General features: G+C 54.7%; 1 protein-coding gene and 1 long non-coding RNA gene across 3 annotated transcripts; both read right to left on the reverse strand.

The window, feature by feature from the left end:
- Positions 1-581: 581 nt before the first annotated feature.
- On the reverse strand, positions 582-4,248 carry LOC134562750 (uncharacterized). Of its 2 annotated transcripts, XR_010083255.1 has the most exons (5): positions 4,075-4,248; positions 3,668-3,820; positions 3,268-3,436; positions 2,469-2,586; positions 582-2,071 (listed from the first exon to the last, which is right to left on the reverse strand). It is a non-coding gene; the product is annotated as an uncharacterized LOC134562750 (long non-coding RNA). The 2 variants fall into 2 exon arrangements; XR_010083256.1 differs by lacking the exons at positions 3,268-3,436; positions 3,668-3,820; positions 4,075-4,248 and adding an exon at positions 2,731-3,036 and having other exon boundaries at positions 583-2,071.
- Positions 4,249-4,367: 119 nt separating this feature from the next.
- On the reverse strand, positions 4,368-12,960 carry LOC134562683 (uncharacterized). Its single transcript, XM_063420189.1, has 6 exons — positions 12,766-12,960; positions 11,657-11,681; positions 10,103-10,335; positions 5,205-6,149; positions 5,040-5,090; positions 4,368-4,835 (listed from the first exon to the last, which is right to left on the reverse strand). The coding sequence occupies exons 1-6, from the start codon at positions 12,958-12,960 to the stop codon at positions 4,368-4,370; spliced, it is 1,917 nt and encodes a 638-aa protein (XP_063276259.1).
- Between the last annotated feature and the right edge of the window lie 5,444 nt (positions 12,961-18,404).

The raw sequence follows: 18,404 nt of genomic DNA on the forward strand, positions 1-18,404 counted from the left end.
GCAACGTGCCCGTTCTCTCCATCACAGAGTGGATTTTTCTCAGCTCATGGAGTAACCTCCACTATCCAGATTTCTTTTTTATAACAAATACTGGGGTGTTCCAAGGGCTCATAGATGGCTCTATGTGTCCTTGAACCAGTTGTTCCTGTACCAGGGTTCTTAGGGCATCTAGTTTCTCCTTTTTAACGACCACTGTGGTCCCCACCCAGGCTGAGCAGTGAGCCATTTTAGAGCCAGGGTGGGACACTTTACACCCTCTAATGCAGTGGCCCCTGTCAAAAATCCGCTCCCACCTCAGCCCACCCCAGAGCCAGAGAACTCTGGGGAAGGCCTTCCCATCTGGGAATGTCAGATAGGATTGATTCCTCCCATTTAGATTGAGAAAGTGACATTTTGTGCTGCTCTGGCCAAACTATGCCAATTTTGTTTGACCAGTGGGCAGGGTCAGCACCAAAGACACAGACACCCCCTGAAGGAATCAGTGTCATTTCCTACAGCTCAAAGCAGCAAAGGAGCACAAAAGGACCAGCTCAGCAATGCCCCCAAGCATCACAATCAAAGATTGTCCGCAGTGATGAAGAAAGATCCATCACCAGTTGCCCTCACACTTTCCCATCACCCACACCCACACATCAGCTGGGGGAAGCTGTCACAGCCAAGGACTGCAGAGCCACTCCTGGACACTGGGAATTCCTGCAGGTGCCTCCAGCCACAGGTGAGGCTCCAGCTTGGCTGTGAGAGAGCCCAGCTTTGATAGAGATGGATAAACAAACTGACAGCATTTCTAGTGCAGGAACATCTGGTTTCATCCTCCTCTTGGGTCCCTCCCAAAGCCTGGCCAGGGCCCAAGGAGGAACCAAGGGAGTTGCCTTTGACCATACAGCCCCAGACAAGGCCAGATGTCAGATTTCATGGCCTTGTCTGGCTTCTAAATACAGAAAGATCATGACCTGTTTCACTAAGGAGTGGATACATCTAGTACAAGGCTAATAACCATGCATATTTTGTTAAGGAGCAGATACAAAGATACCCTTTGGTTGGGAGGTTCATCCAGAGGTCACCTTTGGCTCAGGGCCTGTTGTTCAGGCCTCACTCAGGCCTCTTGTCCAGGCCTGGCTCTTCAGGGTTTAGTGCTGGGCTTGACACTGCTGGTTTAACACTTCCACTTGATGAGCTCAGAGGTCTTTTCCAACAGAAAGGATTCTGTATTTCCATGATTTTATCTGCTGCATTCAGTCAGGTCCATGTTAGCAGCATTACTTTGGTCAAAAAGTTCCCTCTTGCTCAGCTCTTGTGGCCTAAGGCTTCAGCTCCTTCAGCTCCTGGTGCAAAGCTGCTCATGCTGAACGAGACGACTCCGAGAGAAGAACACAGTTCATGCAATTCCTTCTGGGACACTGAGAGGGGAGAGTGTGGAAACAGGAGCATTGTTTGCTGTGGCCTCCTCTCTGCCCTTCACGCCTTTCAGCGCTCAGAAACAGCCCAGAGCTTTCTCCAAGAGTGCAATGGAGCAGCTGTTCCTGCTCCCAGCTCTGGCTCCTCCCAGGCTCTGACCCTGCCTGGTTTTGTCCCTCTTGCTGTGCCCTCTGTTCCCCTGGGCTCAGTGGCTGCTGCCCAGGACGGTGGAAGTGGCACAGATCCAGTGGTGGAGACCCTCCTTTCTCTGCCCTTGGAGCTGCCTGCTCACAGCAGCCTTTTCCATCTGGAAGCTGCACATGGAGAGGGAGTCCTCACCTCTGTTCCTTGCACAAAGCCCAGGGCTGCAGAGCTGGGCTGGCCACAAGTGGGGCAGCACAGCAAACAGGGAACCTGCCAGTCCCTTCCAGCCCTGTGTGCTCAGAGTTTGGGCCCTGGAGCTGCAGGTGGGCAAAGGCAGCTGCTTCTGCTCCCTCTGTGTGTGCCCGTGTTGAGCAGTGCTGCTCCATCAGTCTGTGCCCAGCACCGGGGAAAAGCCTCAGCCCTGCAGGGCCAGGAGCTGCCGGGCTGTGCCTGAGCAGCTCAGCCAGCGGGAAGGGAGCTGCTCCACACGGGAACCAGCAGCAAAGGACACTCCTTTCTTAGGAAAGTTTTTCTATTAAAATAAAAAGAAAAGAAAAAATGAGAACGATAAAAACAAATCCCGAATCTATTGTGAAAAATACTTAGTAACTTTGGATAAAGAGATAACTAATCTTTTTAAAATGAGATCTCAGTTATTTGCTTTGTAAATGTGTTGATGGCATGGATCCATCCTACTGACCTCAGCAGCCGTTTAAAAAGATTTTGCAGTTTGTTTCCAGTATTATTTTAAATTGTGGTAGAAAGAATAGGAAATTGCTGTGCTCCACCAGATCTAAGCAAGACTGGGAATCTAAATTTTGTCAAACTCCAAATCCTTTAGAAGATGACCTTCCTTCTCACTCCCTGAAGGAGCTGCACATTCCCTTGGAAGTTTTCAGAGATTTTTAAAGACACAAAGTCCCACTTACAGCTTGTTGCTCTGGTTTCGAGGTGCAGAAGGGCAATTAATTCTTCATCCATCAGCTCCAGACTGCACTGCCTTAGGAACACCATCCACTCGCCAGGTTTTGCTCAGTTGTGGCACTCCTAGAGGAGGAAGAAAGGGCAATTGCACAATTCCAGCCAAAAAGGAAGGAAGAGTGGGACAGACAAAACATCCTGTGAAGATCCAGGCATTCAGCTGGGACTGTGGAGTGTTTGGGTTCTTGCCAATTGGATGTGGATCCCTACCTGCAATCTCTGGGCCAGCAGGAGAGTCTCACTCAGCTGCCAAAGCAGAAAGCTCAGGCGCTGTGCTCAGAAGGGGCTGGTGTGCTGCAAAGCTGTCAGAGCAATGTGAGGGCAGAGCGAGCCCAGCCGTGCCCAGGGCTGAGCCCAGCAGAGCCCAGGCAGAGCCCAGAGCAGCCTCAGCACCCGCAGAGCCCGGCTGCAAGGACAGAAACCAGAAACTGCCCGTCAGCTGAAGGCTCCTGTGCCCTTGTCCCAGCCGCCCGCAGTGCCCAGGCCGTGCTGGCCGTGCTCAGAGCTGGGCCCAAACCTCCCCATCACTGCTGCCCTTGGAGGCAGAGCAGGAGGGCAGCACATGTGCCCAGCCTGCAGCCAGCCATGCCACATCCAGCCCCTCAGCAGCTGCCCAGAGCCAAAAAGCAGCTGGACAGCCAAGGGAAGGATTTGTTGCCTCCGGCCCAGCAAAGGGAGGAACCTTTGGTGCCCAGCCAGGCCGTGCCATGCCCGGATCTGGGAGCATCCCCCTGGCTGTGGACTCACCTGCAGATTGGGCATGGAGCATGTCTCTGAAGAAGGTGCCAGAATCAAACTCCATCATCTTCAGCTGCTGGTGACCAGGTGGAGGAAGAGATTGTCATCCCTGAGGTTGTCCTTGGTGTCTCCAGCAGCAGCCCCACCTGACAGAGCTTCTCCAGGGCCTCCTCCTTCCCTAGGGGCCAGAGCAGGCTGTCACTGTTCTGCCCAGGGCCCCAGCCATCAGTGAAGAAGGACAACCAAAACTAGGATGGATGGTGGCCACCAGTGCTTGCTGAAGCAGGTCTCCAGCTAAGCTCCAGTACAGATGTTCCCATCTGATGATCCCTGCTCAGAGCTACAGGCAGGACAAAAACAGTCTGCTCTTCTTTAGCACTGATTGCCATGAGATGTGTGGAGCTGTTACCTGCCAGGTTTTGGATCCAATTGTGCACATGGACCTCTCCCATCTTCTAGGGCAGATGAACGCCCTGCAGCCAAGGATCATTGAAGAGGTCTTCTAAGGATGGCCTGTCCAAGGGTTGCATGGACAAACACCTCTTAATGACATCCTGGCACTCTGAAGAGACAAACCAGAATCCATCAGTCACTTGGAGAAGGATCCCGTCTACTTTGGCCCCCCATTCCCATGCCCAGGCCATGCTGGGTGTGCCCAGAGCTGTGCCTAAACTTCCCGATGCATTGTCTGTTTGGAGGAGAGCAGCAGAGCAGGACATGTGCCCCCTCCCCAGCAGCTGCCAGAGCAGGGTGCTCATGAGGCTGCTGCTGTCTCCCAGCACTGGTATTCCCCTGTGCCCAGAGATGAGGATCCACCTGGAGAGAGCCATCGTGGGAACAAGATGCGGCCCCAGATGATCTGCTGGCCCCTCCTGAACGGGTGTTTCCCCACGACCAGGTGGTACAGCAGGAGGCCCAGGGACCAGATCGTTGCTGCCTCGCCGTGGTAGCGCTGCTGGTGGATCCACTCTGGTGGGCTGTAGGACAGGGTTCCTGTGGAACACAGACGCAGTTCATCAGGGGATGCTGCTACTCCTACAGCCTGGCCCCAGCATCCCTGGGCATGTGGGGGCTGGCCCCCTCCCACCCCCAGACAAAAGGAACTTGGCTCAAGAAATCATGCTGTTGCCAGCAGCAAGAGGGGGAAGGCCCGGTGCTACAGCCAGGCTGGGCCAGGAGATGCCCAGGAACATCCCCTGAGGGGGCTCACCTGCAAATTGGGTGTAGGCTGTGTCTTGGAGGAAGGCGCCACAGCAAAAGTCGATGAGTTTGAGCTCTCCTGTGGCCAGGTCGAGCAGGATGTTCTCAGGCTTGATGTCCCTGTGCAGGACCCCGCAGCTGGTGCAGTGCCGCACAGCCTCCAGCACCTGGCGGAACAGCGCCCGCGCCTCCTCCTCCGGCAGGAACCTCCGCTCCGCCAGGAAAGCCGACAGGTCCTGGCACCGCTCGGGACGCTCCAGCACCAACAAGAAGCTGGTGGGGAGCTCAAGCCACTCCAGGAGCTGAATGACACCAGCACAGCCAGCGGACACCTTGTCCAGCAGCACGATCTCCAGGGGCGCACGGGCGCCGTTGGGCTGCGGGAGGAGCACGATGCCGTCAGTGGGGCTGAGGCCGTGCCGGGGCTCTGGGAGCCCTCAGCCAGCCCCGGCTGCTCTGGGCGCCCCGCTCAGCCCAGGCCCGCTCTCCCTGCACGGCTCCCGGCGGCTCCCACCCTGCCGGGCCCCGGCTCCTCGCCGCCCGCCACGGCCCGGCTTCTGCCGCTGGCCCCGCTCACTCACCAGCTCGCCCCAGAGCCGGATGCGATCCCGCGGCACGCATTTGATGGCCACCTGCGAGCAAGGGACAGCAGCGGGCTGAGCTCACCGACCGCCCCGCTCCGGTCCGATCTTCTCCTGCTCCGCCCTCCGCCTCCTCCTCCGCCCGCCCCCGGCCCCGCCGCTCACCGGGGCGCCGTCCGACACTCGTGTCGCCGAGTAGACGCTGCCGAATCCTCCGCGCCCCAGCAGCGAACCCAGCCGGTACCGGTCCTGCAGGGCCTCCTGCGCCTTCCCTGCGGGCGACACGCGGCCGTCAGCGCTCGGCCCGGGGCCAGACACGGCCCCCGAGCGCCCCCCGAGCGGCCCGGGCCGGGCATCCCCACCCGCGCCGGGCCCCGGCGGTTCGGGGCCGGCGGCTGCGCTGCCGAGCGGCGGAGCTCGGGCCGGGGAAGCCGCAGCGGAGGCGGCGGGAGCGGCCGCGCCGCGTGTGTCCTCCGCGGGGCCCGGGAGGAGGCGGCGCCGGGCTCGGGGTCGGCACCGGGGCCGAGGCCGTGCCCGGCCCAGGCGCAGCCAAAGGGTGGCGATGCCGCCCCAGCCCCAGGCACTGATCCCGGCCCAACAGCGCCACCTCCAGCACGGCCAGAGCCGGGCCCAGGCGAGACCGCGGCGGGACGCCCGGGGACGGGGACGGGGCAGCCCCGCCCGGGGCCGGGGACGGGCCGGGGGCATGGCCCGGCCCGGCAGGGGGAGAGGGAAAAGCCGGGACGGGGACACCGAGAGGGGCTGGGGAGACCGGGAAAGGGACACCAGGAGAGAGTGCAGGAATGTGGAATAGGGAGAGGAGGAACGAGAGATGAGGAGGGTCGCAGAGTTCGTAGACTCTGTGGAGTCGCTGCCGCCGCTACCGCCGCTGCCGCCGAAGCCCCGGGGCCGTTTGTCCGCGTGTCCGTTCCACGGCCGAGCCCCGCGCGCCCCGGGGGCAGCCCCTGAGCCTGTCCAAACACGGGAACTTGGCCCTGTGCAGCCCAGACCCAGAGTCCTGACTCCTGCGCTGTGCCAGAGGAATCCCCTCGCTTGCTGCTCTGCATTGTCCCTGCTCAGGCTCACACACTGCCGGGGCACATTCCCTGCCTGCAGGATTCGTGCCCGACCCAAGCACTACACTTATGTCTCCAGCACTGCTTGACAACAAAAACAGGGGAAGGCAAACTGTGTGTACAACCCATGGTACTTTAGAGTGTCTAAAACTCACTAAGTCACCGATCTTCGAGGTGACATCCCTTTGGAATTAATGGCATGGACAAGTAGTGCAACATGGAAAAGGGAAGCATAGGAAGAAATAGAGGAAAACAGCTTGGTTTGTTTCTTTCATTTTCATTTCCCTTCTGGAAAGCTGTTTCAGTTTTCCAGCAATCTTCTCCACAGTCCCAGCTGCTCTTTCCAAGAACCTTTCATGGAGAACGAGGTCCAGCTTCTGTTACAAGATGTGCCAGCAACTCCAGCTTCTCTTGGATTTCTATCCTGTGAGTGCAGCACGACTTTTCCAGCAAAGCAGGACAAATGTCTGGAGAACTTTACAATTTCTCTGTCCTTTTCCCTGTGGACTGGGCAGTTGTGCCATTGGTAAGGTTTCACAGTTGCTGTTCTAAGCCTAGAAAACAGGAGGTGGTACCAGGCATAGCTGGGGAATGCAAGGCTGAGTGAATTCAGAGAAAGAATCTCCCTGACACTGTGTGAGCTCCCCGGGCTGGGCTCAGCTTCCTGCTGGGACTCTGCACAGGGCTGAGCTGCAGCTGGGATCAGCAGCAGCTGCAAATACCTCTGGGCATTCCCATTTTTTGCTGCTCAGAGCAAGCAATGAAGCGAGTGAAGAAGTTGAGGTTTGTCTTTCTCCTGGTGGTTTTTTTTTCATTTTATTTGACACTCCAGAGGGCAATTTCTGTGATGGCCTCTGTAAGTTGATTTGATTTCAGCAGCACCAGCAGCACCAGGGCTGTGTTGGAGCTCTGCAAACGTGACCTGTGTGGCTTTAATTCCCCTCGACTCAGTGCCCAGGGACTTGGGAGCATTTCACACTCTTCTTATCATGGTGCCTGCCACAAAAATCCTCAGTTCACTCAGTCACAAAAGCACAATGATGGAAAAAGGCAATTGCAGTTGTGCTGCTCAAATTCACTTGGCAGCCAGAAGGGTGCAAGAGCAGGCGCCATCTCCAATTGGCAAGGCAAAGGCAAGAGCAGCCTGCTGCTGTCACCTGAGGGTGAGTCAAAGAGCGCTGCAAAGAGCGCTGGAAGCCGAGCCTTTCTTTCTCTGGAGGCTGCTGAGGGCAGCCCAGGCGGGCCCTGGGCAGTCAGGGCTGTGTGTGGGTGATGGGTGCTGCAGTGCAGAGTCCAGCTGGAAAAGGCCCTTGGCAGGCGAGGCAGGAGCAGGCGGGAAGGGGCCGGCGCTGCTGCTGCTCCTGGCCGGGAGCCGCGGCTGGGCCGGGCCGGCGCCCGCTGCGCTGCGGCTGCTGCTGCTGCCAGAGCCGGGCGGGACTCGGGGACAGCGAATGGACACGGGGGGACAGCAAAGGCCTGCGGGGCTGCGGGGATGTTGGCGCTGGGGCCAGCGGCAGCACAGAGCTGCAGCCGCGATTAACCCCGAGGGGAGCGCTGGGGAAAGGCTCCATTTCAGCCTTTCTTGACGGGTGGCTATGAAGGGAGCGAAATAAAAGGAGAACAAGCAGGGCCCGACCCCTTCTCCTTTGGGAGGAGCTGCGCGCCTGGGGCTGAGGGGCCGTGAGGGGCCGTGAGGGGATGTGAGGGAATGTGAGGTGTGAAAAAGGCATATTGTGTAGCTCTATGCAGATATTTACTGTATGTGATATGCTAGGTAGAAAAGTTATAATGTATTAACTTTTGAATGATATAGTGAATGTAGTTTTGTAATTTACATTAAGCTTTAGTAATTAAAACTGAAGCTAAGTGTGTGTGATATTCTTTTTAACTCAAGAAGGAGAGCAAATAATGAAGAATTCTTTGCACAGAGATAATGGTTGCAGAGACTTTAAATTTTCTAGTGAAGAATTTATGGCCTTTTCTTATCAACAAGAAAGGAAAACTCTACAAGGACCCACAGACTTACCGGCGCCTGGATTAACAGAAAACTTTCGTGACATGAACCAGCTGAGATTACATGTTTTAAATAAAATATGCATAGTCATGAGGACGATCCTCAAAAGAGAGGGATTTTTCCCTACTTTTTTTGCCTTCCCTCCTAGCTAGCTTTTGTCTAGAAGGGAAAAGGCCTGGCCCAGGCTGCTCCCTTTGTTCTTATTGTCTCATAAATTGTCCTACTCTAAATTGTTTAACTTTTATTATTGTATTTGTATTACTATTTTTTATAACTATTTTTTAATTTTTATTAAATTTCTAAAAATCCCCAAAGCGAGTGATTGGCATTTGTTACATGAGGGGATGTGAGGGGCCCTGAGAAGATGTGAGGGGCCGTGAGGGGATGTGAGGGGCGGTGAGGAGATGTGAGGGGATGTGAGGGGATGTGAGGGGCTGTGAGGGGATTTGAGGGGCTGTGAGGGGCTGTGAGGGGCTGTGAGGGGCTGTGAGGGGATGTGAGGGGCCCTGAGAAGATGTGAGGGGCTGTGAGGGGCTGTGAGGGGATGTGAGGGGATGTGAGGGGATGTGAGGGGCTGTGAGGGGCTGTGAGGGGATGTGAGGGGATGTGAGGGGATGTGAGGGGCTGTGAGGGGATGTGAGGGGCTGTGAGGGGATGTGAGGGGATTTGAGGGGCTGTGAGGGGCTGTGAGGGGCAATGTGGGGTTGTGCTGGGCCATGAGGAGCCTCAGCCCTGACAGGACGGGTGTCCCACCATGTCCCCAGGGCAGGGCAGCCGTGAGGGGCCACAAACAGATGTGGTGGCAAAGCAGGCTCGAGGCACCTCTGGGAGAGGAGGAGACCCTCCCCTAGCTCCAAACCACACCAAATCCACCATTAATGGCACTTTCCATCTTTAGAATCCACTGGCAATTTGAAATAGACCGTTCAGGTTAATCCCAATGGGAGAAGGAAGGAATTTTCCCAGTGAGTGACATCAAGCCTTTGGTAATAATGTCTAGGATTTAAAAGTCTTAACAATTAAAATCAATACTAATTGATAATAACAAGAAATAAACTCCCAAATCCCAGTACCACACTAAAATAATGAACCACTGTGGTGGTGTGGATGGTTGGACTTTCCCCATTTCAGTATGTTAAACCTCAGTTGGACTCCACAAAGAAAGTTGGGACAGTGTAAGCAGGAACAAGCAGGTGCTGTGAAGGACTGTGACAAGGGAAAGAAGGATATAGGAAAGAGGGTTTTGAGGCAGAGAGAAGTTGAAAGATACATGGGTGGTTTACCAAGTAGGAAGGATTTAGATATGTGGAAAAGATGAAAGGCTGGTGGGTCCTATATTGTATGTTCTGCACAATGTTGTATGTTCTGTACACCCCCCCTTAATTGAAATTCATAAGTTCCCCTTGGTCACATGTTACCTTTTCCCCTCTTCCCGCCACTGTGTTATCCCTCCCCTATCCCCTAACTGGTTCAAGGCTTGCAACCCTTCCCCTTATCTCCCAAGTGTCAAGGTTCCATTGGTTGCCGCAAAGAGGGACTCCCATTTCTCCTCCCCTACCCCGAAAGCATATAAGCTGGTGCATTTCTTTGTTCGGGATCCAGTTCCAGTTCAGCCTGGTTCCACTTCGGTCTGGACAGTGCTATGTTGGATTAAAGTTGTGGTTCCTCTGTCTGGCTGGCTGGATCCTCCTTTCTCGCTCTTAGCGCGTCGCTTCAGTTATCCTACTGCCGTTCCGGCCTCTCCCAGGGACAAGAACCCACAGGGCTGACCCCTTCGTTCCGCTGAGGGGCGGCTCGGATTCCGCTTGCTCCGGTGCCTGGGCTGGCTCGGGGTGAAGCCAAGGGGCTTTAGTAACGGCACCGCGACAGGTGGCTGGCACCCCAGATGGGACCCTGAGGAGAAGCCTTGAGTTTCCGTGGAGGCTCTTGTCTTCCCTCTTTGTGGTCCCCGTGAGGATTGGCGGTGCTCGCACCAGGCGCGAGCACCGAAGAGTTTCAGATCCAGGGCGGTCCCACCGCTGCGAGTCGAGCAGCCTCTTCGGAGGAGCGCTCCTCGCAGATCCAGGAGGTAGCTTCGTCGGCAGCACTCCCGGCGAAGTCTTCTGTGCGCTGAGGGTTCCCCAAGACTGCAGGTAAGTACCCTCCGTCGGGGGCACGCGATCAGGACCCCCTCTCCAAGCCACGGGGGAGGGCTCCGAGGAGAAGTCTGCGCAGGACCGGGGGGTTAACGCTTTCGTTTTCGCTCCCGGTTTGGTCGTGCCCAGGCGGTTTTTAGTTCTTTTCGTTCGGGTTTGTTTCGTTCGAGTACTCCTGCCAGCTCTCGAGGGAGGCTCGGAGCTGGGGGAGAGTCGGGTTTTTGGGGACGTTGCGTGTGCCGCGCGCCGGGAGGATCGGTGGCTTTAGCGAGTGCAGGGTTGCCCGGTTTTTAAGTTGCGGCAGTTACGGTTTTCTGTTTGAGATTTAGTTGGTCCGGTCTTGGGTGAGGGTGGTTTTTCAACACCGGCGAGATGGGTGCCTCGCTTTCGACCACCCAGAAAGGAGTTTATTATGTTCTTGTTAGAGTTTTGGAGGAGAACAAGGTTCAGTTCTCCCGCGGTTCGTTAAAAAGGCTGGTGCGGTGGCTTTCCGTGCAGTTCAGTAACACGTCTGAGGAGCTTGTAAGGAACCCCCGTTACTGGGAGGCGATCGAAAAAAAGGCGGCCAATTCGGATAAATGTCCCCAAGATTTTATGTTTTTGATTGTCAAATTTAAAACGATCGCTAACAGCTCTCCCCTGCATGAAAAGCCAACGCGACCGCCCGCCCCAGTTTCCCGTTCCCCTTCTCCCAATCCCCGTGCTCCTCGGAAGGGAATTCTGAGGAGAGCCGCAGACCCTAGGTCTGCCAGCCCAGGCTCTCACCAGAACTCCCGGTCCCCCAGCCTCAGCAGTCTTGTCCGGACTGCTGAGGAATCCTCGGGTCGCCCTGGACAAGCGGCCCGGGGACGCAGCCCTTCCCCTGTCTCCCTACGTTATCGACCAAAAGTTAGATTTAATCTTGCTGCGTCACAGGAGCCACAAGATGGCGCCTGCGACACACAAGATGGCGCCCGTTCGCGCCGTTCTCCTACCCCTCCCCCGCGTCCCCCTCCCCCGAAATTCAATCCCTTCCTTGACCCAACCCCTTCATACCCGCCCAACCCCTTTTATCTGCCCAACCCATTTTACCCCTTGGTCCCTCCCACACCCGCCCCCTCTGTTCCCTCCCTTGCTCCACCCATGGCTCCTCCCACATACCCGATGTCTCCTCCCTTTGTGGCCGCCCAAACCCCGCCTTCGGTCCCTCCCTTTTCCCACGCTGACACTCCTCCCACTCCTGCCCCCTGGCCCGCCCTAGGGGCGGAGCCAGGCACTTCTCCCCACCCCGGAAGGAGGCCATCTTGGAATGGTAGTTCCCACGCTGCCTCTTCCGGTTCCCACGGTAGGGAACCGGAAGACAACAGCGATGGAAACCAGGAAGTGCATCTCTCAGCTGCACCTGTCACCTACCGAAGGGCTCGCGGGGGTGGCGACCCTAAACCGAATTGGCAGCCATTTTCACAAACCATAATTCGAGATTTATGTAAGGCACACAAAGAGTTTGGGAGAGAGAGCCCGTACTTCCGCGGCCTCCTTCAGGCAGACCTAGCAGCTGCGACAACCCTTCCTGCAGACTTAAAGCAATTATTTTCTTGCCTGATGACACCGGCTGAATTTGAATTATGGCTTGCTGCATTTAGGCAAGCCCTGCGGGAAGAGCTGCCGCACCTGCCACTCCCAGCAATTGATGAGGGAGGTAATCCCCTTACTGTTGAATTGCTGGGAGGAGAAGGTTCCTTCGAGTCCCCTCAAGTTCAGGCACTGCTCATTCCACCAGCAGTTTTGCCTAGGGTGCGAGACCTGGCCTGCAAAGCCTTTTTCACGATGCAGCCTCGTGCACCCCTGCCGCCGTTCACCCAGATTAGGCAAGGGGACACAGAATCATTTGTAGATTTCGTGGGCAAGATGACTAGGGCTTTAGAAATACAAGTAACGGACGGGCTTGCCCGTAAGAGAATTTTGGAGGAGATTGTTTTTGCTAATGCTAATAATGTGTGCAAACAAGCGATTTTAAGTCTCCCTCCAGAACCCCCACGGACTCTACAGGTGATGCTGCAAGTTTGCCAGCAAAAGGTCCCTTTCCTGCTTCAACATATGACCACCACAAGCAAGCAGGGAACTCGGCAGGTGCATGCTGCGGAAGATGCGACTCTTCGTCGCCCACAGGCCCGCAAGCTGGCAGCGTCGAACCCAGCCAGAGCACGGGTCGAGTGCTACCTCTGCCATGAAAAAGGGCATTTTGTGAGCCAATGCCCGCATAACTTGCTGGCAAAGCCTCGGCCGCAGCAGGAGGACTCCCAACACAATTCAAAAAACTAGAGGGGGAGTGCGGGCCCACCCGGCATGATGACCCCAACAGGGTGGGCAGTGCAGAAGAGAAGGCAGTCAACGCCTTCGGGGGTCACTGGACCAAGACAACTATCTCGGACTGGCATTTCCTTTACCCCTCCCAGGAGGGAACTTTCCCGGACTTGATGTTAACACCATTTTGTAAACCTTACAGGTTGAGGCTCACTCACAGTGCGCACCTCAGAGATACCAGCTGGCACCCAGTTCGCGTGGATTGCGAAGACCTTCTGGACTGGCCGTTTCAAAGGAAAGGTAAATTCATTGTTGTTGGGGACTGTAAATACACTCCGCAAGACATTGAGGTATACCCGGGGACCTATAAGGGTGACCCCAGGTTCCTCAATGTCTGGCTGTGTTCCACTCATCCCCCAGCTTTCCACCCAAAGGGACAAATAGTGGCCCAGGCAATTCCACACACCAGGCCAGATCAGTATCAGGTTTACCCTGAGGAAAGGCCACTTTCAGTCAACGCAGTGCATCGGATCACAGAAGAAAAACCTATAATACAATGTACGATGTCCATTGGGGATGAGTCCGTTAATAAAGGTCTTCTTTTTGACACAGGAGCGGATGTCACGGTCATTCCCACCCGGGAGTGGCCGTCACATTGGGCCTTGGAGGACGCGCCGGCGAATATCTCCGGAGTAGGGGGTTTTCAATCGGCTAAGAGATCAGCGCGCATGGTGAAATTCACGGGGCCGAAAGGGCAATTGGCATATACGCGCCCTTTCGTTTGCAAATATGAACGGCCCCTGCTTGGTAGGGAGCTCATGTCCCAATGGGGGGTCACAATTAGTATCCCAGACCCCCCTCAGGTTTTTTGCCTAGCGGTCACTGAGGAGCGCCCAATCCTCAAACTGAATTGGAAAACGGATAATCCAGTGTGGGTTGACCAGTGGCCGCTATCCAAGGAGAAATTAAAGGCGCTCGAGGAGCTCGTGGAGGAGCAGTTACAGAAGGGTAATATCGTGGAAACGAATTCCCCCTGGAACTCGCCCGTCTTCGTCATTCGAAAGAGTGACGGAAGGCGCTGGCGCCTCCTTCACGACCTTCGACAAATTAATAACGTTATAGAGGACATGGGATCCCTCCAACCAGGAATGCCATCCCCTGCCATGCTGCCCCGAAATTGGAATCTGGCAGTTATTGATCTGAAGGATTGCTTCTTCCAAATTCCCCTACATCCGGATGACGCACCGCGTTTTGCCTTCTCGGTGCCTACCATCAACCGAGCGGCCCCAAGGAAGAGGTATCACTGGAGGGCTCTTCCCCAAGGTATGAAGAACTCCCCGGTGATGTGCCAGCTGTACGTCTCTTCCTTGCTGCGTCCTGTGCGCGCAGCCGCGGAGGAGGTTATCATCCACCATTACATGGATGATATCCTCATTTGCGCCCCAACAACAAGCGAACTGGATAGAGTCCTCACACGCGTAACAGATTTGTTAGTTGCTGCAGGGTTTGAGCTGCAAGCAGAGAAGATTCAGCGGATGCCACCCTGGAAATACCTGGGGCTGGAAATCGGACGGCGGACCATTGTTCCCCAAAAATTGGCTATCCGGACATCAGTCCGGACCCTTGCGGATGTCCATCGACTCTGCGGAGAGTTGAATTGGGTGAGGCCCTGGCTGGGTCTCTCCACGGAGGACCTAGCACCCCTCTTCGATTTATTGAAGGGGGGAGATGAGCTTAGCTCTCCCAGGGCGCTCACCGCGGAGGCAAGGAAAGCACTGGAGAAGGTACAACAGGCGTTGTCATCACGCCAGGCGCACAGATGTGACCCCGGCTTACCCTTTCGGTTCGTGGTGCTGGGTAAGCTCCCGCATCTTTTTGGGGTCATTTTTCAGTGGGATTCGAACACCACACAGCATGACACCAAGGGCCACGGGGGGAGAGATCCACTGCTGATCATAGAGTGGGTCTTTCTTAGCCACCACCGGCCCAAGAGACTTACGAGGCCACAAGAAATCATGGCTGAGCTGATCCGCAAGGCACGTACGCGCCTTTGCGAGTTGGCCGGTTGTGACTTTGAGTGCATCCATCTCCCCATCAAATTATCCTCGGGCCAGATCACCAAACCCATGTTGGAAACTCTGCTTCAAAATAATGAAGCTCTACAATTCGCTCTGGACTCTTTTACGGGCCAAATTTCAATTCATCGGCCGGCCCACAAATTGTTCAATCTGGATGGAAATTTTGAATTGGCATTGAGGAGTGTCCGAAGTGCAAAACCACTCCAGGCCTTGACCGTTTTTACAGACGCGTCCGGGGCTTCTCACAGGTCAGTGATGACCTGGGAGGATCCCGAAACTCAGCAGTGGGACAGTGATATTGAAATCGTTGAGGGTTCGCCTCAAGTCGCTGAGTTGGCCGCAGTCGTCAGGGCATTAGAGAGATTTCCCGGACCGCTAAACATAGTTACCGACTCTGCCTATGTTACAGGGGTAGTGTCCAGAGCTGATCAGGCAGTATTACAGCAGGTTTCCAACGACGCGCTTTATGCGCAGCTCTCGAAACTTATAAAGCTTGTGTCCCACCGAGAGCACCCCTTCTACGTGATGCACACAAGGTCGCACACCGATTTGCCAGGGTTTGTTGCAGAGGGCAACAGGAGAGCAGATGCTCTCGCTGCTCCTGTGACAAAGACCCCACTGCCTGACATATTTCAACAGGCACAGCTCAGCCATGCTTTGTTCCATCAGAATGCACCAGCCCTGGTCCGCCGATTTCGTATCACCCGGCAACAGGCCAGGGCGATTGTGGCTTCGTGCCCATCGTGTCAATCCCACTCCGTGCCGACCATGCACGCCGGAGTCAATCCCAGAGGGCTGGGAAGTTGTGAAATCTGGCAGACCGACGTCACCCATGTGGCGGCGTTCGGGAGGCTCCGGTACGTGCATGTGTCCGTTGATACCTTCTCGGGTGTAGTCTATGCCTCCGCACACGCAGGGGAGAAGGCCTCCCACGTCATCCAACACCTCATTCAGGCCTTCTCTTTCATGGGCATCCCCAAGGAAATTAAAACAGATAATGGCCCTGCGTATACTTCCAGGGAGCTTGCAGATTTCCTGCAGCAATGGGGAGTTGAGCATAAAACGGGCATCCCTCACTCCCCCACGGGTCAGGCCATTGTTGAAAGGACCCATCAGAACGTCAAACGGGTCCTTCAACAGCAAAGACCAGTCCTGAAGGTTGAAACTCCATCAATCAGATTGGCAAGGGCACTTTATGTGTTAAATTTCCTAAATTGTTCTTATGAAAAACCAGATCCGCCCGTTGTGCGGCATTTCAATAGCAACCGCGACTGGGACCTGAGTGAGCAGCATCCGCCGGTGACCGTAAGGTTTCCCGAAACAGGGAAAGTGGAGGGTCCACTGACGCTTTTGACGTGGGGGCGCGGGTACGCCTGCGTCTCCACTGATGCCGGGCCGAAGTGGATACCATCCAGATGGGTAAAGCCTTATATCGAAAGAAAAACAAAAGTCCGAGAAAACGAAAAGCCTCAAGTCGCCTCCGCGGCTCTCCGCCGCAGAAGGCGTGAGTCCAGTGACTCAGAGGAAGAGGAGGAGCAGTCAGAAGGCTGGGAGGACCCCTTTTTCTGTGATTTCCCACTTTGTAACGATTTGTTTTTCTGAGTTTCTGTTTAGATCCGTCCAACCATGAGCGCCAAGACTGCCATCAGTTCAGCCGTCCTCTTCGCCAGTCTCCTGACCATCGCCCAGGCGTGGCTCGTCCCCCAGCCACAACAGAACGTCTGGGCTGTCTTGGCCAAATCACTGGGCCAAGACCACATATGTCTCAACCAAGCGAGTGCCGCGAATCCCATGGCATCCTGCCTCGTGGGGATCCCATTTAAAGATCGTGAGATGCCCAAGATGCTTCTAGGTTATGCTCAAAAACTTAGACAAGAAGCTGCTAAAATGGAGCATAACCTAAAGCATGCCCATTACATCGTCGCGTGGTACAATTATATTAAAAGTCTTCCAAAGTTAGAAAACGAGCCTCAGGAGCTGGAGCTTCTAGGTTCCGCCAGAGCCGAATCTTGTTTTCATATCCGCAACGACCACGTCCAGCGTCACCACCGTCATTTTGTCTCCTCCAAAGCCCATTTTAATACTCATTGGTGCAACGCTGTGTCCTTTAGTTATCCTCCAATCCCTCCCCAAAAATCAGCCCAAGTCTTTGCCCATCCCCGCCAGCTTCCTAGGGGAACATTCTTGATTTGCGGAGACCACGCATGGGCAGGTATCCCCTCTCACCTCTCCGGAGGCCCGTGCACCTTTGGGACCCTCGGATTGTTTTCACCCAACAAATCACAAATTTTGGATTGGGTTACACAAAATTCTACAAATGGTGCACATATATTGGCACACTCTAGAAAGAAGAGAGAAGACTACTCTCTCAAAAAATTGGCAGACGATTGCGATGAGGAAATTATCCATTGGAGCAGATCTAAAGGCATCGCAATCACAGTATTTGCGCCGTGGGTCGCCATTGCTAAGACCCTCGGAGAATTAGGCCATTTGGAATGTTGGGTAGCTAAGCAATCCCGTTTGACTTCTAGGGCCCTATCAAACCTCCTGAAAGATGAGGAAATTACGAGGCAGGCAACCCTCCAGAATCGTGCAGCCATCGATTACCTCCTGCTCCTCCACGGTCACTCGTGTGAGGAGTTTGAGGGGCTCTGCTGCTTTAATTTGACATCTAGGGCCAAGGGGACTCGCGAGGCACTCAAACAAATGGAAAACATGATAGGAGACATCAAGCAAGAATACGGGGACTGGCTCAGTAATTTGTTCAAGGGATGGGGGATCTCGGGTTGGACGGGATCGATTCTTAGAACTGTTCTGTTAATTGTTTTTGTGCTTTTTGTTGCTATTGCCAGCCTTGGACTAATGAAAAAGATGTTGCAGAATTTGATTTCTTCCTCCACATCACCACTCAAAGCTGAAGTCCACCGAGTAGCCGTTGAAGTAGGCCCAGAAGTGTTCAAGGAGGAGGAGGAAAGCTTCGTTGATGAGGACGAGCAGGCTGAACAGCTTGAAATCATCGTGGAAGAAGTGCGCAGCTTTCCTCGAGAACAATGGCCTACTCAACAGCAGTGGTTTGCAGAATCATACCCACGTTCTGAACACCTGGTGGACCCCCCTCAATTCGGATATCTGAGATAGAACTCACAGGGTCAAAAATAAAAGAAAAGGGGGAGATGTGGTGGTGTGGATGGTTGGACTTTCCCCATTTCAGTATGTTAAACCTCAGTTGGACTCCACAAAGAAAGTTGGGACAGTGTAAGCAGGAACAAGCAGGTGCTGTGAAGGACTGTGACAAGGGAAAGAAGGATATAGGAAAGAGGGTTTTGAGGCAGAGAGAAGTTGAAAGATACATGGGTGGTTTACCAAGTAGGAAGGATTTAGATATGTGGAAAAGATGAAAGGCTGGTGGGTCCTATATTGTATGTTCTGCACAATGTTGTATGTTCTGTACACCCCCCCTTAATTGAAATTCATAAGTTCCCCTTGGTCACATGTTACCTTTTCCCCTCTTCCCGCCACTGTGTTATCCCTCCCCTATCCCCTAACTGGTTCAAGGCTTGCAACCCTTCCCCTTATCTCCCAAGTGTCAAGGTTCCATTGGTTGCCGCAAAGAGGGACTCCCATTTCTCCTCCCCTACCCCGAAAGCATATAAGCTGGTGCATTTCTTTGTTCGGGATCCAGTTCCAGTTCAGCCTGGTTCCACTTCGGTCTGGACAGTGCTATGTTGGATTAAAGTTGTGGTTCCTCTGTCTGGCTGGCTGGATCCTCCTTTCTCGCT

This window comes from Prinia subflava, chromosome 30 (assembly GCF_021018805.1).
Source record: "Prinia subflava isolate CZ2003 ecotype Zambia chromosome 30, Cam_Psub_1.2, whole genome shotgun sequence".
NCBI lineage: Eukaryota > Metazoa > Chordata > Aves > Passeriformes > Cisticolidae > Prinia > Prinia subflava.